The following is a 26,284-nucleotide window of genomic DNA, read 5'->3' on the forward strand; positions in this document are numbered from 1 at the left end:
CCAAAGCAATTCAGTCACATCGCACCCTACATAATTCCATACACCCCCTTTGTTTTTTCTTTTTCTGTCTTTTTTAATGCAGATCATCAGTATTTTGGAGGAGAGATTCAGCCATGTCCTGGATATTTAGATTTGCTTAATTAAAGCAGATTAAAGTGCTCTGTTGCTCTGGTGGAGCAAATGCATTTTTTTTAAAAAAAACTGATGCAATAAATTCTTTTAAAAAAACTAGCCTTTTTGCAGTTAGGAAAGTGATGGGGGAAATGCACCGAAAAGCGTGGGATTATTAACAGGAAGACAAGCAAACACCCCACAAGCAAATCAGGATGAATGCATTGTCATATAATCTCCCCACAAACAAATTGGAATTGTGGCTCAATAAAAAAACAGATATAGTTTTAACTTTAATGTAAGCTTTGTGCCAACAAATCAGGATTAACGCTCATCAGACAGGTCATCCGGCTCAGTCATAGAGCCATCTGCAGAAGGTCCCAGGTTCAATCCCCAGCACCTCCGTGCAATACAGGGACAAATCCCTGCCTAAAACCCCGGAGAGCCACTGCCAGTCAGTGTAGACAATACTGAACTACATGGACAATGGTGTGGCTCAGTTTAAGACAGCTTCCAAAGTTGCTAAGTACGTCTACATTGGGGAGAAGAGAAAGGGAGGTCTTTCTCAGTGTTTTACTTTTTTATTCATGTTTGGGGGGACACTGAAACAACAAAATGTAAATGCGGGGGGGGAATCGCTAACTAAACAAAATCACCACTTTAGTATCCAACATCGTCGTGCACTTTTAAGGACCCTGGCCTTCTGTGAAAGAGCATCTCCTTGCACACCGGTGTCCTGAGTTAGAGCTGCGTTCCCATGATGCCTTGCAGCAGGTCTATGGCAAGCGAAAGATGATGGTGGAGCTCTGCTGATCAGTACTGTTGGGCTCAGTGGCCACGGTCGTGGTCCCAGTCTGCAAGCAGTGCAGACGGAAAGACAAGGGGGACTCCGTCATGATGACAGTGGCTTCCTTCACCATCTTGGGGCTGGTCCTTCCACTGGCTGGGGCCTGCCCTGTAGCTACCTGGAAGGGAGAAGAATCACAAGTCCAGCAAGTCATTTGAGAATCTGTGACCTTACTGGAGATGGGGGAGAAATTAAGAACTCAGGTCACATTTAAAAGGCAAAGCTACTTCATTTGCGCTTTCTGAAATGATACAGGAAACCAAAGGAGGCCATACTTTGAAATTCAGGCTCTGAATTTTGTAAGGCAGTTCTCCAACCAGGTCATGACTACAAAAATGCATACACTAGGATAACATGTGCCTAAAAACAATACGTTCCTGAGAAGATCGTACAAAAATGCAAAATTGCACTTACCAGCTAGCGTGACATAGAAAAAGGATGTATATGAGGGGAAATCTGCACTCAGATGCCGATGAGTTTTCACGAGGACTTTAAAAACAATAATAATTGTAAACGGATGTGGCAATGCTGAAAACTGAATTTTGGGGAAATGGGAGCCTGAGAGAAACTGAAATTGCCAGTTTCATCCATCCTTAGATGTTTCCTGATGCAGATTCTGACCAGAGTTCCATCCAGTTCTCTATTAACTATTCTGACTCTCCAAAGTTCCAGGGCAAGAGAACATAAGAAGAGTTGAACATAAGAAGATTCCTGCTGGATCTGGCCAATGGCCCATCTAGTCCAGCATCCTGTTCTCACAGTGGCTAACCAGATGCCCATGGGAAGCCCGCAAGCAGGGCCTGATTGCAAGAGCACTCTCCCCTCCTGCAGTTTCTGGCAACAGGTTTCCAGAAGCATCAAGTCTCTGACTACAGTGGCAATGCACAGCCATCATGGCCAGTAGCCATTGACAGCCTTGTCCTCCATGAATTTGGCTGATCTTTTAAAGCCATCCAAGTTGGTGGCTATCACTGCCTCTTGTGGGAACCAATTCCACTGTTTAACTACGCGCTGCGTGAAGATGTACTATCTTTCGTCTCTCCTGAATTGTCAGAAGGCAGAGCTGGGGTCTCAATCCCGGGGAGCTGGATCCCGGAGAGTTGGGAGAAGAGTATTCGGATGGATGGCAGAGGGAAGGGGGAGGAACTTCCCCCCTTTGGAGCGAAGACGAAACAGAGGAACTGCCAGTGATAAGGTCGCTTAGCAACGGGGAGCCTGAGCCCTCCCTGGACATTCTCACGCCTCCCCCTCTTTCAGGCTCAGAGCAAGAGGGGAAAGAGGGAGGGCTGCTCACAGCCGAAAAGCGGGGAGGCAGTTTACCATCAGCTCCTCCCCTATCCCCCATCCTGGAATCGGAAACTTCAGAAGAGGAGGGGGTGATGCTTCCCCCCTCACCGCGCACACGCAGACAGCTGAAAAGACAGGAGAGAAGGGGGGAAGGCGGGCAGTACCTGAGGGGCAGTTAAGGAGGAGCGAAAGATTGCGCACCCGTTTGGCCCCTTCTTAAAGAACAGGCGGGAAGAAGTCCCTTGCTCTGTCAACTTTCTCCCAATGCCGCAGGACCTGTATCCCTGTATTGCTTCATGAGAAAACGCAGTCTTTGTTTGGACATTACCCTAATAAAACACGAATTAACTACAGCCGTTGGTCTGGTTCCTGAGTCACATCCTGGGCCTGACATGAATCTTCCGACATACAGCTTCCTTCATTCAGCTCAGTATTGTCATCCCTGACCGGAAGCGACTCTCCAGGGTTTCAGGCACGGATCTCTCCCAGCCCTACCTGGTGTTGCCGGGGAGTGAACCTGGGACCTTCTGCATGCAAGGCAGATGCTCTACCACTAAGCTATGGCCCTTCCCCTACACGCTGTAATCAATTAGATGAGTCAATGAAGCACTGAAGCCCTAGTAAAAAAATGTTTGTAGGTAACGGAAGCTGTTCTATTAGGGCATACAGGGCTCTGCCTCCCCAACCCCACTCTGCCCTCAGCCAGCCCTCCCACCTGCCTGTCTTCTTACTTACAACCACTCCAGGGCTGGTACCGCCTGCCACTTTCCTCCACCCCCCTCAGTATTGCCCTTGTAGAAATCAGCAGCAGGGAGTTAGCCTACGGAATTCACTCCCACAAGAGGCAGTGACGGCTGCCAACTTGGATGGCTCGAAAAGAGGTTTAGACAAATTCACGGAGGATAAGTGGCTACTAATCACAACGGCCGTGAACCTCCGTCCACTGTCGGAGGCAATACGCTTCTGAATGCCAGTTGTTGGAAACTGCAGGAGGGGAGAGCGCTCTTGCGGCGCTCGGGTTCTGCTTGAGGGCTTCCCATCTTGGCCACTGCAAGAACAGGATGCTGGATTAGATGGGCCACTAGCTTGACCCAGCAGGGCCCTTCTTATGTACATGTTTTTAAACCTATCTTAACTTGCTTTTCTGTTGTTTTTAAACTTGTTTTTAGCTGTTTCTATTGTATGATTGCAGATCACCTTGAAATGTATGTGAAAGGTGATTCATAAATTAAGTAATAATAGTATTTATTTATTTATTTCTTGCATTGATATACCTCCCCATAGCCGAAGCTCTCTGGGCGATTTCCAACTATTCAAAACATTAAAAACAAATATACAAAGCTAAAAAAACACATTAAAATATAGTTTATTTCAAAACAAACAAACCCAAATGATTTCCCAGTAAAAGAAGTTAAATAAGTATCATAACCATTCAACTCTGCTTTAACCCCCACCCCTAACAAAACAAAACAGTAGGATGGGATTGCACATGGCAATATCTTCGTTCAAATAATAGTTATTATTATTATTTCACTTCATTGCAATAATCTACCTCTTAAAGAATGCTGTGCGGTTTATTTTTTTTTATTTACTGAAATGCTGACACCATTTCAGGTTTAGGAGGAAAAAGGCAACATTTATAGAGTTGTATCCAATGCTTGTGCTACTCAGAGTAAAGGCATTGAAATTCACAGACATGACTAGCTTTGGTGCATTATTTTAAATGGATCTACTCAGAGTATAACTTATTGGGATAAAACCCATAGTGAGGTCTGATATATTCGAAGTTAAGGCTGCAATCCAATACATACTTACCTAGCAGTAAGCCCCATTGGATTCAATGGAGTTTACTTACGAGTATAGGATTGTGCCCCACAGGTCTTTGTCTCCTCTAAGGAGATAAGGGTCTCTGTTTCCTTTAAAGAGAGACATGCTGGTGCAATAGTGGTCTACCGGTTCTCTGCCGCCTTCTGGAGATAACGCAAGTGCAAGATAAACCTGGACGGTTGCAAAAGAGGATTAGACAAATTCATGCAGGATCAGGCATCTGGTTAGCTACTGTGAGAACAGTATCCTGGAGCAGATAGGCTGCTGGCCTGATCCAGCAGGACTCTGCTTATGTTCTTATGATGCCAATGAATCTTTGTTTCCTATACCACTTTCCAAGCAACGGTCACATTAACAGGCCAAACCATGTATTATTTAATCCATTTGTGGCTTTCCACAAAGGAGTCTCAAAGCGACTTAACACACGCAGCACATGCCGCGTCTCCTACCTTTACTCGTGCCTTCACGTCATTGATTTCGACACGCTCCACTTTTACTCCCCAATGACTTATGACATTGTCCAGCGTGGACTGTTAAAAAATAAGAATGGATAGAGTCGTCAGACGTCCTACATATCAGACAGCAACTGCTTGAGTCAGGGGGAGGGGAGACTTAACAAGCCTTGAGTGAAACCCACTGATTTTTATTGTACATTTCAATTTCTTCCTATGTAACTTCCTTTTAATGCTTGTTTTCCATTGGTATTTTAAATGGCTATCTTGGACTGTGTACTATAAACCGCTTTAGAGGTCTTTTCCCCCCTGCCCCATAGTAAGCGGTTTATAAATCTTGCTAGATAAATCAATACATAAGTCCATCATATGGAAGCATTTCATATTTAAGCCCCATTGGGCAGCTAGAGCTACAGTGCTCAGCCCTCACACCTGTACACTTTGTGCAATTTTTTCCCGGTTGGAGATGACTTCAGAGAGGTTCTTGGTCCCCACAACCATCTTCAATGTGGTTTGAGCCAAGAGCTGGATGGCTGTGTCTACATCGATGGCACCTGTGACAGCAAGGACGGGGTTCTTCACTCGGAAATAAATCACACCGTCCACATCAACATTCAGCGGATCTTTAGTAAAAATCTAGGGGAGAAGCAAAAAGTGGGGAAAGGAAAAGAGAGGAAGAAAAATAAACAATGCAAAGAAGTCAAGCAGCTCATGACTCAAAACACAGCGCTAATAGCAGCCACATACAGAACACGGCTAGTAGTCAAACACAAGCAGGCTATTTGGCAATCTCAAAGTAATTTATCATCAAACAGAAACGCTGGGCTGTATTCAACTAAGTTCCAGTAGCGTAACGGCAAATTCAGAAGTGCAGGGTCCCTTCCTGACAAGTCATGCCATGCCCCCTTTTTGACTTTCCCCCACCTCCCTTACTCTTCCTGTCATCTCACGAGTCCACACTCTCTAGGACAACAGATATCCCTAGCAGCCAATAAGCATGGAAGAAGAGGCAGCTACTGAGAAGAGTCTTCTCAGCGGCTGACTGACCTCCTTCACCCTGATTGGCTCCAATCAGCACAAAAGGACAAGGACTTATCTCAGTGGCTAACATGCTCCCCTTCTGTGTTGATTGGCTCATCCATAGGGACCTGACTGGGACCCCACTCCAAAAAAAAATAACAGGTCTGCGACTCCCTGCAACCCTGGATGACTACATCCCTGCTAAGTCCTACTCAGAGTAATTCCAATGAAATGAATGAACCTAAGGTAGTCATGTCTATTAACTTTAACAGGTTTATTCTGAGTAAGACTAGCATTTGCGCATTTCCTTGATAGTGCCTCATTCAGGACAGACAAAAGGAAGTACTTCTTTACTCAGAGCATAGTTAAACTATGGAATTTGCTCCCACAAGATGCAGTAATGGCCACCAGCTTGGATGGCTTTAAAAGAAGATTAGACAAATTCATGGAGGACAGGGCTATCAATGGCTACTAGCCGTGATGGCTGTGCTCTGCCACCCTAGTCAGAGGCAGCATGCTTCTGAAAACCAGTTGCCGGAAGCCTCAGGAGGGGAGAGTGTTCTTGCACTCGGGTCCTGCTTGCGGGCTTCCCCCAGGCACCTGGTTGGCCACTGTGAGAACAGGATGCTGGACTAGATGGGCCACTGGCCTGATCCAGCAGGCTCTTCTGATGTTCTTATGTGTTATGGTTTGGCATGAGATGCTACTGCTGTGGACAAGTATTGCTGTTGTTTCGCACCTGGTTAAGTCATTGGATATGACAGCATGTAATAATGAGATTATAGCACATTAGAAGACTCTGCACTGAACTTATTCCTGGCATGCGGGCTCACACACACACACACACACACACACACACACACACACACACACACACACACAGAGTTTTTCTTAATAATGACCATATAAGTTCAACAATGAGGGCCCCCACTTCTATCCTATCCACCTGCTGGTCTTCAACAAACTTCATAACTGCAAGGTCCACCGAAACAAGAAATTCAGTGGTACCCAATCGACTAGGGATAGAGAACATGTAGCCCTCCAGATACTGTTGAACTCCAGCTCCCATCAGCACCAGCTGACATGACCAACAGACGGGGTTGATGGCAGCTGTATATCCAGCACATCAGAAGGGCCATAGGGAAGGACTATAGCTCAGTGGTTACAGCATCTGCCTTACATGCAGAGAGTCCAAGGTTCAGTCCCCAGGATCTCTAGGCAGGGCTGGGAGAGAACCCTGCCTGAAAGCCTGGAGGACCACTGCCAGTCAGTGTAGACAATACTGAGCTAGATAGACCAATGGTCAGACTCAGTAGAAGGCAGTTTCCTTTGTTCCTGTGATCCCTATCCCTGCAACAGAACACCCACAATTACAGCATCTGACTGGCAGTTCATACTGTTGCATGCATCCCAATCTCCCAGTGGTGAGAGACTACCAGGGGTTCCAGTGCTTACCCAGGGTTCAGTTTACTTGGAATGAAGATCAGCTGAGACTGGGGTGTCTTCAGGATATATGGTTTTATTTACACATATATACAACCTGAGCATGATGGAAGCATTCTCAGCATTAACACTCCAACAGATCTTGCTTCCCCATTAGGCTTCTAGGAGATGCTTCCCAAAGCCACAGCTTTGGATTCAGCACAGAGAGCAAGGCAAGCTTTTCTTGTGTCTTTCCAGCTTCCAGCTCCATGTCAGACTAACACAAAATCCACCTCCTTCTCCACCCTCATTCCTATGGCAACAGGACTGCTCTGGACCATGTCTTTGGGCATGCAGATCAGCCACTCAACAGGCCCATCAACTCACAAAGAGACTGGCTTGGCCAGAACTATTAACTTACGAAAAGAAATGGTTTGACCAGTTCAGCAGGTTTCTCGAATGCAAACTGCATCTCTACAGATTCACAGGCTGGAAGGGGCCCCGCAGGTATCGTCCAGACCAACACCCCAATCCTATAACAATATAAAGCTTTTTCACTAGGATCTTTAACTCTCGCTGCCAAGTAGTTCAGTGCATCATGTCTCTCCCACGACATTGGTTTGTTGTCGCTATGTGCCTTCAAGTCGATGATGACTTATGGCGACCTTATGAATTGGCGACCTCTAATAGCGTCTGTTATGAACCACCCTGCTCAGACTGGACTCCAGCTCTCATTAGGGGAGGGAGGAAAAAAGGCAAGGAAAGGGACAGCTTACTTCCTGGAGCGGTAAATTAACTGATCTTGTCCTCATGTCCACTCTGAGAATGATGTCTGTGCAGGGCAAAAGAAAATAAACCCCTGCAGGAAAAGAAATGACAGCTGTTCAACACACAAGAGGTCGTATTTTCAGCCAGAGGCCACATTCCCACAAGGACAACTTTCAGAGGGCTGCATGGCAGTGATGGGTGGGGACAGAAAAAGTGGACATGACTCTTAGGTTTCCATGGCAGGATATATTCCTGTCAGGGAAAGGACACGGGGGCCCGCCGAGAGTGTCAAGGGCCAGATTAAGGTGATTTATAAGTATGGTTTATTAGTTTTCCCATTTCTTGTCAAAAAGCCCCCGAGGAAGGCCTGCGCTAGCTGAAATGTGTTAATCATTAATAAAAAGGGGATTACTCTTTCCTTCAGCATTTTGAGATTGGTTCTCGTTTTTGTTTATTTGTTTTGAAATTGCACTGCAACAGGTACTAGTTTTGTTGCAAATGCAGGAGATGCACGGGGCAGGGAGAGAGACAGAGATGGGGAGGCAGGAAAGGGAGGAAGGGGGAACAGCATCGTAGCATCAGCTGAAGGCGGATGGTTGCCAGTGTCACAGCCAGCCATTCTAGCTGTGCCTTTAAACAGCACCTCCAGTTGGGCAGGGCAGGGAGGGGGAGTTGCAAAAACAAACAGCAGCTTTTCCCCAGGGCGCTTCCAGACGTGCTGTTATCAGGTGGGATTCAAACACACGCTGTCAAATTCAGGTTGCACAATTATAGTTCATTAGGAAATCTTGTGCAACAAACCCACTTGACTTTTTGCAATAAGAAAAGTGACGGGAACATGTACCAGAAAGTGTTAGATAGCGCTTGCTTTGACACAACGCTATCTAATCTCCCTTCAAACAAATCAGGATGCATGCTCAATCAACAGGTCATCCCAAAGTGCCCCAAATCGTCTCGAAGCGCCCTCAGTGCAGAGGAAATGCACTGGCAGGTGGGTGAAAGCTCAGACTGGTTGCTCTGTGTTTTGGGGCTGAATGAGTAACTCCTCCCCAAGAAGCTTGAAAGTTCTTTTTGGGCGCATGGAACTAAATGCAGCCAGGAGGAGGCGGTGGGGGGAAGGAGAGAGAAGAACGAACATTTGCAGCAAGCCATCAGAGCGTTCCCATGAAATTGGTCAGTGTTGAAATTTCATCCCATGCTGGACCGTTTATAAGACAGAGTACTGACCTGGCCCTTTGGCACCTCCTTTTTTCATGTGCCCCAGCCTTAAGATGACAGCTTGCTCGTACTCATAGACAACCTAGTATGAGAAGTGAGGGGGAAAGTCACCGATTACTCTCTCTCTCTCTCTCTCTCTCTCTCTCTCTCTCTCTCTCTCTCTGTGTGTGTGTGTGTGTGTGTGTGTGTGTGTGTGTGTGTGTTGCCATCTCGGACATTTGAGCCTATCTGTGCGGTACTTTTGTAATACTGACATCTGGCACAGGCAGGAGAGAATGCAGATCCAAAAAAAGGAAAGTGAAAAGTGGGCTAATTAGAGAGGGGAATGTTGCAGCAATGCAGAAGTTTTAGGGCCTCTCCAGATGTCCTTTTGTTTACTGCGCATTCATGATAATTTGTGCTCATGATGGTATTGGGGGCCATTGTACACAATCCCATTTTCAATACTGTTGGAACACTCTTTACACCTCCCAAAGTTTTGGGGCAGACATACTGCTTCATGACCAATCGCAACTTTCTGCTGAAATCCCGCAAAATTTCATGCCACAAGCATTCTCGGGTGTTTGGGGGGGGGTTGTCCTGATTTTGTTGCATTATAGCCCCTCGGGACAGCCATAATGTGGTAGTACGGGGAACACATTGCAGAACAATTTACATTTCCCAGTATGGGCTTATTTTATTTACTATTTGATTTATATCCCGCCCTTCCTCCCAGCAGGAGCCCAGGGCTGCAAACAAAAGCACTAAAAACACTTTAAAACAACATAAAAGCAGACATTAACATACATTAAAACAAAACAACTTTAAAAACATTTTTTAAAAAGTTTTGAAGATGTTTTTAAAGGTTAAAAAACATATTGTGTTTTTTTTAAAGGTTTAAAAGCATATTAAAAAGCAATTCCAGCACAGAAGCAGACTGGCTTGCTTCCCTCCCATACAATACGGACACTCTGGAGGAGCCCTAAGTGGTTTATAGCGATAAGCTGGTTGCAGGGAAGGAGGATCTCTTCAAAATGCTTCAACATCCGTGCTCAGCAATGTATAGACATTGGGGGGTATTTAAAGCTAGTCCTACTCGGTAGCAGACCCACTGAAGTTTATCAACATGACTAACAGTGTAATCCAACTCAAGGAAAGCCAGTGGAAGAGCAGCTGGTGGGAAGATCCGCAGTATCCAATTGCCTTGGGAGTCTCTGGGCCAGCTGAATGCCCTCAGCCAGGAGCAGCACAGAGGGACCCGTAAGTACAAGCCAGCTCTTATGAATACACCTACCGGGGAGAAAGCCCTCTCCATTGACTTCCATTGCAATTATTTTCTTAGACCAACCTTTTTCCTGGAATAACTTTTGCCTGGATTGGGACCTGCAGGGGTGCTCCGAACACGAGTTGGATGTGGCCTAAGTTCCCCCGCCCTCGGCCCCTCCTCCGACTCGCCCCTGAAATGCCCCATTCGGGGGCCTTTCACCAGCTCCCCTTACACCAGGCTGGGCTACCCCAACGGACTGGGTCCCTGCTCCGCCACAGCTGTGCCAGGATAAGGGGCTGCTACCGGCATAGGCCATCTGAGCAGGACCCAGCCGGCTCATCAGGGGGGTTGCAATATCCAACTGTCCTCAGCCCGGTGTAAATAGCAGCTGGATTGTGCCCTAGCTCCAATCATTTCAATGGGTCTGCTCTGAGTAGGGCGACATTGAATACAACCCATTTAGTTGTGTCCCTTTGGGGAGGGAATTGGACAGCATGAATTCTTGACCAGGCATGTTCTTACCTCTATGCACAGCCAGATGGAAAGGGGAAAAGTCAAAGTGACTGCAATGAAAGAAAGGACCACTAGGATCCACTCGCTTGCGTCAAGGCCTTGCTCGGGCTTCTCAGAAGGGGCTAAAAACAACATAATACATTTGGGTTTAAATCTCTCTCTCTCAAAAATTCCACACCCAGGGAAATAAATTATTATTATTATTATTATTATTATTATTATTATTATTATTGTACTGCTACTACTAATACTAATAATAATTCTGTGATCTCCATAAATTAATTGTGTCTCTGTTTTATATAAATTTACTTATGAGAACAGATATTTATGTCTGTATATTTTGGAAAGTTGTTGCTCTGTTCGCTATGCATTTGGACACCTCTGAAGACACTGTTGCCAAATTTCGCAGGATGGTCTCTGGGACATTTTGAATCAAGATGGCAGACTGAACCTTTCTATACTGCACTGATTTTAACTCCTGGTTCCAAAACTGCACCAAGTTTTGCTTGCTTGTTTCTTAGACTTACAGAGCGGCGCCAGGTTCGAGACTGTTAATTCTTTCCTCCCCCAGTCCCCTCACCCTTTCCCAGGATAGGTTCGACTGAATGATACTGACCGCTCCAAGGTTACACACACACTGAGCTTCATGGCTGAATGGGGATTTGAACTTCGGTACTCCCAGTCCTCTTGAGCCAAAACTCTGGTATCCATCTACTTTTCCAAGAAGTATTAACCAGATGCTTCTGGGCATCCCACAAGCAACGCTTGTCAACAATTCCCAGTTTTCTCCCAGCAACTGATATTCGGAGATACACTGCCACTGAAGACGGAGGTTCCATTTAGCTATCTTACCTAAAAGCCATTGAGAGACCCATCATCCTCCATAAATGTGTCTAGGCGAATTCAAGCCATCTAAACTCCTGTGTCCCCTCACCCTATCTTGTGGCAGGGAATTCCATCCTCCCTGCTAGCAATGAGGGAAGGCAAATGAAGCCCCACCCCCTTACCACATCCCCTCTGGCATCAGTTATTTTGCCAGGTGTTTCCCCCCCCCCCATTTCCCAACCTCTCTTCCCACCCTTAAGGAACTAGATTTTTTATTTTAAGAAAACCGTGGTTCTCAGGATGCTAATTTCTGCAACCACACTACTGATTTCTGCACAAAACAGAAATATATCTTCACAGCCACAGACAAAAGTGTCCAAGTTTGCAAATCGAAACTCTTCAATAAACCTCAGATAGTTCCACATGTATGGGCTTTTTGTACAGGATCCAAAAAACCAGACATGTGGAGCTGTTCGTATATTTATAAACTTTGAACAGAGAGAAGCCAACTGAGTTTGCAAACATAAAATAATGTGCTCATATGCACCTGTGGGTAAGGAGTTTGTCTCCGAGCACTTGAAAAGTTCTTGAGAAGTTCAATCAGAGCAGGGTTTTGAGCAATGCGAGATGTTCAAGGGTGGCATGTGTCGGTTTTCCATCCGTCGCCAATGCTATGTGGGGAACCTTTGGCCCTCCACTTGTTGAACTACAACTCCCACATCAGCCCCAACGACCACAACCGACAGCCAGAGATTATGGGAGTTGTAGTTCCGCACCATCTGGCCGGCCAAAGGCTCCTCAGACCTGCCATAAGCATTTAGCCATGACGTGTGTTTTAGCAAGATCTTTATCCATTGTGTTCGATTTACAGTGCAATCCTCACCGGGTCTATTCAGAAGCAAGTCCTGTGGAACGCAGTGGGTCTCACGCCAAGGGAAGTGGGGTTAGGACTGCAGCCTCACTCGCTGTGGTTGAAGGATCAACACTTAAAAATGTAAAGCACCTTTAACACAGCATTGTTCTTCATGGCAATCTTTCAAGCAGTACTGGGAAGGTGTGTGTGTGTGGGGAAGCATTTCGCGTTTAAAGCCCGTTGAACGCACGTGGCTTCTTCCCTCAAAGAATCCTTCCTCCTAAAAGCGAGTGCCCTTCTAAGCGCGAGGAAGCACGGCAAGGGAAAAGGAGGCCGTCTGCACGCGCTCAGAGGTGCGCTAAGCCCGATGCGTGCGCGTGAGGAGCAAATACCCTGCCTAAAAGAGGAGGGTTGCTAAGCAGAAGCATCTCTCCAGGAAGGAAAAAGGGGGAATGGTAACAGATGTCCCTCTCGCTTCCTTAGATCTTCAACCCCCACGCCCCAAACGGCAACATCTCTGCGGCTCTCACCTGTATCCTTGTCCGCCGCTGGCGCCTCTTCGGGGGCATTCGGCTCCTCGTTTATCATGAGGTCTACCGACTTGGCCAGCCTCTGGCGGCGGCTGCGCTAACCGAGCCAACCGGAACCCGTCCCACTAGAAACAACAGCCCGGCTTGATTCGAGGCGGCAGCGGTTGCTCCGCCAACGCTCGATGCGGCTGCGCCTCGCCTTGCCTTGCCTTGCCTTCCCCCTAAGACCAGAGCAGGCCTCGAAGCCTCAGCTTTTCCGGTCTCCCCCCCCCACAACGTTTTAAAAAGCAGAGTGAGTAAAAACGCCTGCAGCCGTCCAATGTACCCAATTACCTGGGCAACGCATTTTTATAGGAATAGTTTTGTTGTTATGTGCCTTTGAGTCAATTAGACTTATGGCGACCCTATGAATCAGGGACCTTCAAGAGCATCTGTCGTGAACCACACTGTTCAGATCTTGTAAGTTCAGGTCTGTGGCTTCCTTTATGGAATCAATCCATCTCTTGTTTGGCCTTCCTCTTTTTCTACTCCCTTCTGTTTTTCCCAGCATTATTGTCTTTTGTAGTGAATCGTGTCTTCTCATGATGTGTCCAAAGTATAACCTCCGTTTCATCATTTTAGCATCTAGTGATAGTTCTGGTTTAATTTGTTCTAGCACCCAATTATTTGTCTTTTTTGCAGTCTAATCCCCTTTTAAAGTTGCCTGAGTTGTTGGCCGCAGGAAGTTCCATGGCTTAACTATTTACTGTGTGAAGGACTTCCTTTAGTCTGTCCAGATTCTAACGCCTTTCAGCTTCATTGGATGACCCTGCATGTGTTTGTATGTACGCACATGTATAGCAAATAGAACCAGTGGTCCATCTGGCTCAATGCTTTCTGCACTAGTGATTCGCAAACATTTTCCCCCATGGACCACTTGAAAATTGCTGAGGGTTTTGCAGGACCACTTAATAATTTTTCTGCCCAATGTAGCAATTTTCTATTTTTTTTTTTTTATTAAAATTTATATACTGCTTGGACTGCAAAAAAAAAAAACCACCCTTAAGCGGTTTACAAAAAGGCATGAAATGCATTGATAAAACAATTAAAAACAGCAACAGACAAAAACAAATTCAAACACGTCAGGGTCTGTACATCCTGATCTTGCCTAAACAACAACCTTTTAAGCAGGCACCAAACAGAATACAGCGAAGGCGCCTGCCTGATGTCAATAGGCAGGGAGTTCCAGTTTTTTTAATCTACTGTATTTTATTGTGTTAGCATTTGAATTCCAATAAAATAAAATACAATATGAGAAATGAAAGTAATACCAACATAATTAAAAATGAATATGAATATCAAGTGTGATGGATGTGCTGTCTTCTGTTGTCTACTGCAAGTTCACAGACGCGCAGCGGACCCCCCGAGTTTGAGAACCACTGACCTACACTGCCTGGCAGCAGCTGAACGGGATTTCAGGCAGGAGTCCTTGCAAGCCCTACTTGGGAGATGTTAGGGATTGAACCTGGGACCTTCTGCATGCAGAGCAGATGTTCTGTTACTAAACTGTATGGCCCTTCAAACTGAAAGAAGGCATAAAAGGAGGGGAAGTGGTTAAATGACTCCCATTCAAGTCTGTATTTATATTGACATTTTTATTCATGTTTGGGAAGAGGAAAAATGAAAAGGCAATAAAAAAAAACCACTTGTTTTAACAAATCCAACAAACAAATGCTCCTCTGTCCGACACATTTTTAAAGTAAGTCCGGGGCTCCCATGAACCGCTCTCTCCTCCTGCATCAACGTCTGCCACTAATGCTTCATTCCCATGAGGCTCTGCAGCATATCCATGGGCAACGGGAAGACGATGGTGGAGTTCTTCTCGGCCGCGATGGTGGTCAGGGTCTGCAGGTAGCGAAGCTGGAGGGCCGCGGGAGACTCCGTGATGACGACGGCGGCTTCCTTCAGGGCCTTGGAGGCGTTCATTTCGCCCTCCGCCGCAATGACCTGGAAGGGAGGAAGTCAGGGATTTGGCAAGGCGCTTGTCTGGGCATTGCATCGGGATGAGCAAGTGGTGGAAGAGGGCAGGAGCGCCCAGCTTCAACTGATGTGCCACCGTGCACCTGTTCCTATCAGGACCGGCCACAGGGGGCAGCCAGGTTGGGCCCTGACTGAGGACCCCTGTGGCCCAGAGGGGCCCCTCCTTAAGGTGGGAGGGTAGTGCTCTTGTTCTGCAGTCAGCATCAGCTTCCAACCATGCTGCAGATCGCGGAGAGGGAGCTTCCGGGCCAGATTTAAAGTGCTGGTTTTAACCTATAAAGCCTTATACGGTGCGGGACCGCAATACTTGCTGGAACGCCTCTCCCGATATGAACCTGCCCGTACACTACGTTCAACATCGAAGGCCCTCCTCCGAGTTCCGACTCATAGGGAAGCTCGGAGGACGATAACAAGAACTAGGGCCTTCTCAGTGGTGGCCCCCAAACTGTGGAATAGTCTTCCCGATGAGGTGCGCTTGGCGCCGACGTTATCTTTTCGGCGCCAAGTTAAAACCTTCCTCTTTTCTCAGGCATTTTAGTTTTTTAGTTTTAAATATGTAGTAATTGATTTTAGATTTGTGGATTTTTATATACATGTCCCTTGCACTGATTTATTGGATTTTATTGTGTATTTTCTCTGTTGTACACCGCTCAGAGAGCTATGCTAGTCGGGCGGTATAGAAACTTAACAAATAAATAAATAAATAAAAATAAAAATAAATAAGCTCCCAAGCACTCCCCCCCCCATATAGTCAGTGCAGGCCACACATGCCCCACCTACCTCTATCACTCCTGTAAATGATGTGCACACTCTGTGCGCATGCCTGCCATCAACCAAGATGGTGGTGGAGGTGTCCCTAAGGGGCTGATGCCCCTATCTTGGTTGATGGCAGGCATGCATGCTTAGTGCGCACATCATTTACAGGAGCGATAGAGGTAGGTGGGCAGGTTTATAAGCCTCGCATGGCCTGTATGGATTGCGCTCTAGCGCCGTGGGCCCAGGGCAGGCTGGTGCCCAAGGGATGCTTGGTGCCGGCCCTGGTTCCTATGGATGTCAGGCTTGGTTAAGGTGACACATGCCTTACATCAAGGACAGCCTATGTGGGGCCCTCCAGATCTCTTTGGACTAGAGTTCCCATCAGCCCCAGTTAGCATGGCCAGTGGTCAGGGATGATGGGAATTGTAGTCCACTCCACTGTAATCCATGAAGTGGGGGAGGGGGTTGTCCAAACCAAGGGCGGGGGACCTTTTTTCAGCCCGAGGGCCACATTCTCTTCTGGACAACCTTTGGAGAGGGTGCATGACTGTGGGCAGGGCCAGAAGCAAAAGTGGACAGAGCAACCAATGCCAATTTTACTTTTGTACGACAGGCTGGTGTCCTCCATCCAAAGAAGAAGCAAGATCAGAGTTCATCGAGGGCACGTTCCAACCAGGCAAAAACACTCATGGAGGGTAAGAAGCAAGGCCGGTGAGCAGCAAGACCTGGGGAGAGGAGGTGTGGCCTGGGAAAAGTCCCAAGGGCCAGGTAGGGAAGCCTGGACGGCCATATTTGGCTCCTGGGCCTGAGGTCTCGCCACACCCGGTCTAAGACCTAGACCCCAGGTTAACAGCCTTACAACGCCAAAGTTGGTCTTCGCTTCCTGCTTCCATCTTGTATGCCTTCCAGGCAACGGTCTCCCTGGGAAGTCACCGACTAAACCAAACCTGTGGAACCTCCCACCTTGGCTCTCGCTTCGCGGGTGGCTTCTGCTTCGGCAGCCATGGCTCTCTGGAGCTGGAGGGGCAGCTTGACATCCTTGATCTCCACTCGCTCCACCTTGATGCCCCAGTCGTCCGTGGCATCGTCTAGCGTGGCCTGTTCAGAAAAGAAACGTGCAGGAACGTAGCCAGCCCTCAAGGTATTATGCCAGAGGTCACACCAGTCCTATGGAGGTAGGCCAGGGATGGGCAACCGTTTTAGCCCGGCGGACCAGGTTGGTAATCTTGCGCCACCCCTCACGGGCCACGGGTGACCATTTTCTGGCCGTGGGGGTCTTCCAGCCCCCTTCAAAGCTTCCTTATAACATGCATTGGTGCTTTACTCCCAGCGAGAAAGGTCACAAGGCTTCAGTGCTTTTATTAATTATCATCTCAAGGCACAGTTATCGTTCGTGAAGAAGCCCCCACGTTAAAGTATTTCATGCATCTGAAACTGCTCAGGACAAACAAAAAATCCTTCAATACTATGCCACATTTTACATGCCTTCCACTTGTCCTGACAGTCATGCCAAAACCTCTATGTTAGCCATAAACGCACAGAACAGACTTTCAATTCCAGGTGTGGGTGGGGAACCTTTGGCCCTCCAGATGCTGCTGAACTACAACTCCCACCAGAAAGCAAGGCCAATGGCCAGGGATGATGGGAGTTATAGTTCAACAACATCTGGAGGGCCAAAGGTCCCCCACGCCTGCCATACTCCAAACAGGGACTTGATCTGTTAAGCTCCTGATCACCCCAAGGAGACACACCTCAAAGATTGCTCAGCCATACCTGCATGCTGTGTGCAATCTCTTCCCGGTCAGAGAGGATCTGAGCGAGGTTCTTTGTCCCCAGAACGTTCCTCAGGGTAGTCTGAGCCAGGAGCCGAGTGGCCGGGTGTGCATAGACGACATTCGCTACAGAAAGGATGGCATTCTGAATTCGGTAATAAACCACACCATCCACAAGAACTGTCACTGAATCTTTGGTAAGAATCTAGGGTAGAAAGAAGCAGAAGCCGGAGGAGAGACGGGAAAAAATCAACCCATGAATTGCAAAGCCAAAGGAATGTATTGATCCAAAGCATGTTGCTAGTAGCTGATGCTAATAACAGGCCAGCAGGCACTGATTGCAAGTAGGGAAAGCAAAACAATTTGTAGAGCCAAAGCACGTTGCTAGTAGCAGTTGCTAACACCATGCCACTAGACACAGAGTGCAAGCAGGGAAAGCAAAGCAAATTGTGGAACCAAAGCATGTTGCTAGTAGCAGCTGCTAATAGCATGTCACTAGACACAGACTGCAAGCAGGCAACCTGTTATTAGACAATCAAGGAGTAATTTATTTTCAGATGGAAGCATGATTACTTTCTTTAAGTGTACTTCTTAATTTCCTTGATTGGGCCATAGCGGTTAACATTGTTTGGTTTATGATTATCCTACTTCTGCAGGCAGGCTTTTTTGGGGGGCACCTGGCTATGTTTTTGGAGGTTGAAACACCTGCAAAAACATACCTGTCCTGCACCAGCAACATGATCATATGATAAACCAAAGTCTATGATGAACTCTGTGCCAGCGCACACAACCCTTTATTCTTGTTCTGCTTCCACTCTGACTAATAGTGGATAACTTGCTGAGCTGCCCCACAACAACACTATTATTTCTACTCACTGGTCTTTAATGGGCCTCATAAAATGTTGAGATCTACAAAACTGAAGCAAAGGGAATTATAGTACCCTAGAGGCCATTCACAATGGTCGAAATTGAGGCTGGAGGCAGGGCTGGTAATCAGCAAACACATTATGTCTTAATGGTTCTTCCTTTTCCAGCTAATTCACCTTGAATCAGTTCTGCCACACTGACTGACTGTCAGCTTCCTCCTTCTTAATTTCTGCTTTAATCCCTGTAGAACTCAGCAGGCAGTAGGGATGGGTGGGAATTTCGATTCAGTTCACATTTCAATCTGAATCTGTCAAATTTGCACTTTCCGAAACAACGTGAGAACCAAAGCTCAGCCGTCCTTTGATATTCGCACTTACTGAAATTGTGCAATGCAGTTCGCCAACCAAACAATGCTTACAAAAATGCACACGTCAGGGGAAAGTGTACATAAAAATGGATATATGAGTGAAAATAACATGCAAAAAATGCATTATATGGTGAGAAATGGCTAGTCAAAAATGTGTTTACGAGGAGAAATTGCTGGAGAGTTTTCATGAGAATTTTTTTAAAAAAATTGCAAATCCCTGCAGAAACATGGAGAACTGAATCTCAGATTGGGAAACTGGCAAACCGAGAGAACTGAAATTGACAGATCTTTCCATCCCCAGCAGGGAGGAGGATGGGGATAAAGTCAGCGTTAGCTGACTCCATCTGTCATTGGCTCAGGCTCTGCTTGTCATGGGGCTCAGGTTCCGCCTACTGTTGGGCTCCCAGCCTTGCACCCTACCAGTCCCAAAGGGCACCAGCCACCACTGCTAGCGACTACACCACATCAGCTCTACAGTCCAGAAATTTGAGACAGTGGAAGAGGCACAACGGATTTGAGAAAACTATGTGGGAGTAGGGGAGGAGGACAGATCTATTTATATCTGGTATTCTATCTGGAAAAAAGTCAAGGACAAGAAATACTTACTTCCTGGGGGGCTATATCAAATGATACCGTCCTCATGTCCACAGTGATAACATTGTCTATGCATGGGAAGATGAAATAGATACCTGCAAGGAAGAGATAACACCATTATCAACACAGAACTCGCCTCCAGGCAGTATTTCACTGGAGGAATTCAAGCACACACTGGAAACGTAGGTTTGCACAATTAAAGTGGATTAAAGCACCCAGCCACACTGGGGCCACAAATCCAGAGTCTTTTTGCAGTTAGAAAAGTGACGGGGAAAGGCACTCAAAAGAGTAGGATGAACTCACGATTAATGAGAAGACATATAAACACAGGGCGAATGCCAGTGTGGTGTAGTGGTTAGAGGGTCGGACTAGGACCCAGGAGACCAGGGTTCAAATCCCCCACTTGGCCATGAAGCTCATTGGGTGACCTCAGGCCAGTCACAGTCTCTCAGCCTAGCTTACCGCACAGGGTTGCTGTGAGGATGAAATCAGGTGGGGGGAGAACCATGTTTGTACGCCACCTTTCCCTCCTTGGAAGAAAGGTGGGGTATAAATGTAAACATAAATAAAATCTCTGTAAACAAATCAGAACACTGTGCCAGAGTTCCAAGTGAACTTATATTGCCAACCCGAATTTGCCAGCATGTGACTAAATCCAGAAATAGCAACAGTCTGAAGCATGCTAGAGTTTCAAAAGCAGTTTGCCCTTTGAGAAGAAATACACAACACTGCTGTTCAAGGTAGGGTTGAGGAAGAAATACCATGCAGCTTGCATTTAAAACCAAATCAGCCTAATCTGCAGTTTCCGAAACATCTTGCGACACAAACATGGCCTCCTTTGAAATTCACACTTCTTCAAATTCTGTGGTGCAGTTCTCCAGCCAAGAAACATGTACAAAAATGCAGATACTATAGTGTGAATTAAAATGCATGGATTAGTCAAAATAACATACCAAAAGGCTTTATATTAGGGGAAAACTGCACTGCAAAATTGTGATTAGGCTAAATTGCACGCAAAAACGTGCATATTAGGAGAAATTTGCACTACAGTGCTGATGCATTTTCGCTTGTTTAAAAACAGTTCACAAACTGATGTTGTAAAGTGGAGAACGGAACTTGATTTTAAAAATCGGAATCTGAGAGAAACTGAAACTGACAGGTTCCAGTGGAAACTGGTTTTGAAACTGCATTCATAGCCTCATTTGATGTTTTACATCTAAAAAATGTAAGCTGGGGAAGGCGTATTTGCAGGAGGGATGCAGTGGACTGCTTAACTCTTCAACGTATGACCACCCTCACAAATCACAGATTTCAAAACATTGGACAAGCAAATATACAAAAACAACAAGGAGTTATTCCCCATATGCAGAGGAAACAGAGCATGTGGGTGATTGCCAAGGCTCCTTTAGGTGACCTGTTTACTGAGCATTCATCCAGATTTGCTTGCACTACGCTTATGCAGAGGTTAGACGCAGACTCAACGTGCTGTCTTTATTGAGCATTCATCCAGATTTGCTTGCACCACACTTACACGGAGGTTATACGGTGTGGTTTTTACTGAGCTGGTTTGTTTGTTTGTGCTGAGGTTATACGACAAAGAGCATTCAACCTGAATTCATCCTATTTGGCTTGCAGGTACTTATATGTCTTCTGGTTAATCATTGATTCAAACTGCACTTCTCAGGGCATTTCCTAACCACTTGAATCCACTTCAATTCTGCAAACTACATTTCCCATATGCACTTGCTTCCCTCCTGCAAAATGCTGACACTCTGGAGGTGACCAGTGCATTTGGTGCTTAACTCCTCATGAAGCACAAGTCTAAAACCTTTTCAGGCATGTCGCATAAATTTAAAGCACAAGACTCCCTCCCCCCCAAGAATCCTGGGAACCGTAGTTTGCCCTGCTCAGAGCTATAATTCCTAGCAAACGTTTTACAAAACTGAAGGTCCCAGGATTCTTTGGGGGAAGCTGTGTGCTTTAAATGTGCTTTAAACGTATGGTGGAGATGTTGAACTAGATGGTCCTTGGGACTGTGGCTAGTCCAACAGGAAGGGTAGAAGAGAACAAAACATCCAGCAAAATAAGCAGAAAGGCCACAATATTAATTTCTGACAGCACAAACATCCCATCACTTGCCAGACAGTCGTATCAAATACTCACCGGGCCCTTTCGCACCTCCTTTTTGGATGTGTCCCAGCCTAAAGATAACAGCTCTCTCATATTCCATGACAATCTGCAACAGGACAGATCGGGGAAAAGTCACAGATTATTTTCCAGAACATTTTTGCTACTCCACACATTTCAGACTATTTTGTGCATTTTTTTTATTTTTAAATGGCATTATCGTCTTTTCTAGTGAATCATGTCTTCTCATGATGTGTCCAAAGTATAATAACCTCAGTTTCGTCATTTTAGCTTCTAGTGATGAAAATGGAAATGGACTGCCTTCAAGTCGATCCCGACTTATAGTGAATAGGGTTTTCATGGTGATTTACCATTGCCTTCCTCTGAGGCTGGGAGGCAGTGACTGGCCCAAGGTCACCCAGTGAGCTTCATGGCTGTGTGGGGATTTGAACCCTGGTCTCCCAGGTCATAGTCCAGCACCTTGACCACTACACCACACTGGCTCTCTGCTTCTAGTGATAGTTCTGGTTTAATTTGTTCTAACACCCAATTAGTTGTCATTTTCGCAGTCCATGGTATGCACAATGCTCTCCTCCAACACCACATTTCAGATGACCTGATTTTTCTCTTATCTGCTTTTTTCACTGTCCAACTTTCACATCCATACACAGAGATTAGAAATACCATGGTCTGAATGATCCTGACTTTAGTGTTCAGTGATACATCTTTGCATTTGGGGACCTTTTCTAGCCACCATAATGCGGCATAAAAACTGAGCAGCGTGAATGCTTTTCAAGGGGACTTTTTTTTTTTACCTGTAAGCACAGAAACATGGAGATGGGAAAAGTCAAAAGGGCAAACAAGAACGAAAGGCTGACCAGAATCCAACCACATGCCCCGAGGTCTCTGCTGGAGCTCTCTGGAGGAAAAGGAAAGACACATACATTTGTAATAGTAATAAAATTCTATTATTTCTGTGGGTTAGCAAAAATCAGTATAAAATATGTAGCCAGAAAAAGGCAAAGTCTGTGATCAATATAAAATCATACATTTGTTTATTAGAACATGCCTGGGTCAGACCTAAGAAAACCAGAAGAGCCCTGTCAGATCAGGCCAGTGGCCCACCTAGTCCAGCATCTCACAGTGGCCAACCAGATGCTCCAATGGGAAGTGCACAAGGGGAAACCTGAGCGCAATTGCACTCTCCCCTCCTGCAGTTTCCAGCCACTGGTATTCAGAAGCATGCTACCTCCGACTGTGGAAGTAGAACCTATCTATCAGGGTTAGGGATGGGTGAAGAGAGCCAGTGTGGTGTAGTGGTTAGAGTGCTGGACTACGACCTGAGAGACCAGGGTTCAAATCCCCAGACAGCCATGAAGCTCCCTGAGTGACCTTGGGCCAGTCACTGCCTCTCAGCCTCAAGGGGAGGCAATGCCAAACCACCTCTGAATACCGCTTACCATGAAAACCCTATTTGTAGGGTCGCCATAAGTCGGGATCGACTTGAAGGCAACCCATTTCCATTTTAGGGATGGGTGAGAATTTCGATTCAGTTCGCATTTCAAGCAGAATTTACCAAATTCTCACTTTCTGAAACACCATGAGAACTGAAACACAGCCATCCTTTGAAATTCACGTTAATTAGAATTTGGGGATGTAGTCCGCCAACTAAACAATATTCATAAAAATGCATATATTAGGGCAAAGTGTGCAGAAGAATGAATGAAAAGAACATGCAGAGGCACAATGTGCGAGCAATGGCTTGCAAAAATGTGCACCTTTTGTCAAAACTGCCTACAAAAATGTGTTTATTTTGGAGAAATTCGCACTAAAATGGTAGAGAATTTTCATGAGGATTTATAAAAGAAAAAGTCACAGATTGCTGCAGGACTGAATTTAACTTTAGAAAAGTGAGAGACTAAGAGAACCGAAATTGACAGATCTTTCCATCCCTAATCAGGGTTAGTAGGCATCAATATCCTCCATGAATTTATCTAACCCTTTTTAAAAGTCATCCAAGCTGGTGGCCATCACTTTCTCCCGTGGGAGTGAATTCCTTAATGTTATTCTGTGCGGCACGAATAAGTTCTTTCTTTTGTCTGCCCTGAATCTTCCAACATCCACCTTCATCGGAGGGCCCCGAGTCCTCGTGTTCTGAGAAAAGCCTTTTCTCTATCTGCTTTCTTCCCACCATGCACCATCATCGTGTCTTTTCATCCAAAATGGCGCCTCTGACTCGACTCATCTGTAAACTCAAGAGCCCCAAATGCTGCAACCTTTCCTCGTCAGGGTGCTGCTTCTTCCCCGTGATTGTTTTGGTGGCCCTTTGCTGAACCTTTTCCACCTCTACAATATCCTTTTGGAGGTGAGTTGACCCTAGTCCACCGTTTCCGACAGGGAAGCAGGCAGATGTTTTCTGGAAGCCCACAAGCAGGGCAGAGAGGCAACAGTGCCTCCCATTGTCTGCCCCCAGGATCTGGTTAGGCATACTGCCCCTGAACAAGGAGGTTTGGAGGAGGGGTGGGGAACCTGGGCTGTGGCGCTCCCGATGCGGCTGGTCTTCCACTCCTGCCATCTTTGACCATTAGCAATGCTGGCTGGCAGTGGTGGCTGGTGCCTTTTGGGTCTGGCGGGGCGGAACAGTGAGTGGAGCCAGTGAGGGGCACAGCCAAGGAATTCTAATCGTGCCCCCATTCTCCTCCCTGCTGAGTTCTACAAGGGGCAACTCAGTCTGAGAGTGAGGGGCAGGAAGATGCCAGCCAGGGCCACCCGCTGCACTGGATGCAAAGCAGGCAAGCAGGTGGGGCTGACAGATGGCAGATTGAAGTTGGTGGGGCAACGCCCCACTAGCCCCAACGGAGCACCCTCCACTTCTTGTCGCCAGTAGCGTAGTGGCAAATTCAGCAGTGCAGGGTCCCTTCAGCCACTCCCACCCCCTTTTTTTTGATGTGGGGCTGAGAATGAGATCCTTGTTAATGCCTTCTCCCACACCAACAGACATCCCTAGGAACCAATAAGCACGAAAGGGTGCTACTGAAAAGAGTCTTCTCTGTGGCTAACTCACCTCCTTTCACTCTGATTTGTTCCAATCAGCAGGAAAGGACGAGGAAGCATTTTGGAAGACTCTTTTCAGAGGCTAGCGCACTCTTTTCTTGCTGATTGGCTCCTGGGATGCTGGAGACATAGGGACCCTGCTCCCAAAACAGTCTCCCCCCCCCAGACCCTGGACCACTACACCCCTTCTCAACGCCAGCTTAAAAGTTCACACCAAAAATAATAAGGGGGGGGAGAGATTTTTTTTTCTACAATAAATGTATTTATTTATTGCAAAAAAAAAAAAAATATCACGAGGGCAGGAAACGTTCGGGGAGGCGGGCCCCCATTATCCCACCCCTGGCGACGGGTCTGGGGAGACGGCTGCCAAGTCGACTCTCACCGTCGAACCGGACGGCATCCCGCTTGCCGTGGCGGGCGCCCTTCTCCCCATCCTCCACCAGGACGCCGACGGACTTTCCCAGCTTGGCGGCTGCTGCGACCCCCGCGCCGACGAGGAGAAGCCAAGCGGAGGAGGCTGCCCCGGCCAGCAGCTCCAGCTTGGTTCGAGGGGGCGGCGGTTGCGCGGCCAACGCTCCATCCCGCCCCTCCTCTCCGCCCTCCGGCGCCGCCTGGGAGAGAGCCCCGAGCGTGGTCTCCCGCGCAAGGCGCCCCGATCCGGCCGATGTCCACGTTTAAACCCCGTAAAATGCCCCTCTAGGCTTCAACTTCCTTGGAGGCTGGTCCCGTGGCATTCGCTGGGGCTTACTTCCGAGTAGACGCATCCCGGGCGTTGGATGGGGCTGCAAGCCTGTGCAGGCTTACTTGGGCGTCGTCGCGTGGTTTTTTACTTCCCAGTAGACACGGCCGGAGTTCGATTCCAATGGAAGGAGGAAGTCAAATCTCCGGTAAAAGGGGTCGAGGTCCACTCAGCCTTCCATCCATCCGTGGTAGGTAAAATTAGTACCCGGCATATGCTGGGGAATAAAGAAAGGCCGGGGATGGAACAGGCAATCCCACCCCATATATACGGTCTGCCTAGTAAACGTCGCAATACGCCACCCTAAGAGTCGGAAACGACTCGCACTATAAGTGCAGGGACACCTTTACCTTTAGACATGCGTAGGAGCGGGATGTAATCCCCCACTATGGCTTCCCAGTGGAGTCTCGGCTAGGAATGGCTGATCTGCAGTTAACCTCCTGCTTGGAATGAAGACTTGGAATAAGGACATTCAGAGACACGACAGGCAACCTCCCTGGGTGATTCAGCCACAGTTCTGCTTGCAGGCTTCCCATTATTAAGGCATCGGGCTGGCCACTGCGAGGTCAGGATGCTAGACTAGATGGGCCTTTGGCCTGATCTAGCAGCCAGGCTCTTCTGATGTTCGTATGCTATATTTTCTAAAGTAAAATTTGCATTGAGTTCAATGGAGTTTACTCTCAGGTATAGGATTGCAACCCATTAATTTCCCTTTCTTTCATGAGAACAGCTAATGTAAACTGCTTAGAGGGGTTTGTGTTGTTAAAGGGTAGATAAAGCGTGTCAAAATTGTTGGAATATGTGGTTCAACTCCAACATGTGGGTTGAGGCTGCATGGGGTTAAAAAGGGTAGCTAGAGAGGAGACCTCCTGCTTGCTAGGCTAATACCTATCCTTTGATCTCCTGCTGACTCTCCCTTCCTGCTAGAGACTGATATGCAGAGGATGCTGATCCACATCTCCTTCCTCCTCCTTCTTTCTCGTGAGAGGCAGAGCAGACATCTTCTCTTTGTCTCTCCCTCTCCTCCAAGCATGAGGGCAAACACTAGGCTTAGCGTTTGCATCTCCAAC

The 26,284-nt window shown here is 46.9% G+C and overlaps 2 protein-coding genes across 4 annotated transcripts; both read right to left on the bottom strand.

The window, feature by feature from the left end:
• Positions 1 to 299: 299 nt before the first annotated feature.
• On the bottom strand, positions 300 to 13,183 carry LOC133373713 (stomatin-like). Of its 2 annotated transcripts, XM_061603767.1 has the most exons (8): positions 12,920 to 13,183; positions 10,721 to 10,833; positions 8,962 to 9,034; positions 7,743 to 7,825; positions 4,957 to 5,160; positions 4,522 to 4,602; positions 4,101 to 4,243; positions 990 to 1,076 (listed from the first exon to the last, which is right to left on the bottom strand). In XM_061603767.1, the coding sequence occupies exons 1-8, from the start codon at positions 12,975 to 12,977 to the stop codon at positions 1,073 to 1,075; spliced, it is 759 nt and encodes a 252-aa protein (XP_061459751.1). In that variant the 5' UTR covers positions 12,978 to 13,183; the 3' UTR covers positions 990 to 1,072. The 2 variants fall into 2 exon arrangements, with proteins under 2 accessions (XP_061459750.1, XP_061459751.1); XM_061603766.1 differs by lacking the exon at positions 4,101 to 4,243 and having other exon boundaries at positions 300 to 1,076.
• Positions 13,184 to 14,534: 1,351 nt separating this feature from the next.
• On the bottom strand, positions 14,535 to 25,697 carry LOC133373712 (stomatin-like). Of its 2 annotated transcripts, none has more exons than XM_061603765.1 (7): positions 25,565 to 25,697; positions 22,237 to 22,340; positions 21,458 to 21,530; positions 19,307 to 19,389; positions 17,468 to 17,671; positions 16,658 to 16,792; positions 14,535 to 14,905 (listed from the first exon to the last, which is right to left on the bottom strand). In XM_061603765.1, exons 1-7 carry the CDS (start codon positions 25,572 to 25,574, stop codon positions 14,711 to 14,713), a joined length of 804 nt encoding a protein of 267 aa, XP_061459749.1. In that variant the 5' UTR covers positions 25,575 to 25,697; the 3' UTR covers positions 14,535 to 14,710. The 2 variants fall into 2 exon arrangements, with proteins under 2 accessions (XP_061459749.1, XP_061459748.1); XM_061603764.1 differs by lacking the exon at positions 25,565 to 25,697 and adding an exon at positions 25,224 to 25,461.
• Positions 25,698 to 26,284: the final 587 nt, after the last annotated feature.

Source organism: Rhineura floridana, chromosome 20, assembly GCF_030035675.1.
Source record: "Rhineura floridana isolate rRhiFlo1 chromosome 20, rRhiFlo1.hap2, whole genome shotgun sequence".
In the NCBI taxonomy this organism is placed as follows: domain Eukaryota; kingdom Metazoa; phylum Chordata; class Lepidosauria; order Squamata; family Rhineuridae; genus Rhineura; species Rhineura floridana.

What these genes read in the sequence shown, in the direction of transcription:
- LOC133373713 (XM_061603766.1), bottom strand. Translation starts at nt 12,977, where the DNA reads ATGATAAACGAGGAGCCGAATGCCCCCGAAGAGGCGCCAGCGGCGGAC. An exon ending in AAATTGCACAAAGTGTACAG is followed by an intron (nt 4,603 to 4,956) that starts GTGTGAGGGCTG and finishes ATTTTTTAACAG; the next exon opens with TCCACGCTGGACAATGTCAT. An exon ending in ACGTGAAGGCACGAGTAAAG is followed by an intron (nt 1,077 to 4,521) that starts GTAGGAGACGCG and finishes TCTCCCTTCCAG; the next exon opens with GTAGCTACAGGGCAGGCCCC.
- LOC133373712 (XM_061603764.1), bottom strand. An exon ending in CCATGTTTCTGTGCTTACAG is followed by an intron (nt 21,531 to 22,236) that starts GTAAAAAAAAAA and finishes GTCCTGTTGCAG; the next exon opens with ATTGTCATGGAATATGAGAG. An exon ending in AGATTGCACACAGCATGCAG is followed by an intron (nt 16,793 to 17,467) that starts GTATGGCTGAGC and finishes TTTTCTGAACAG; the next exon opens with GCCACGCTAGACGATGCCAC.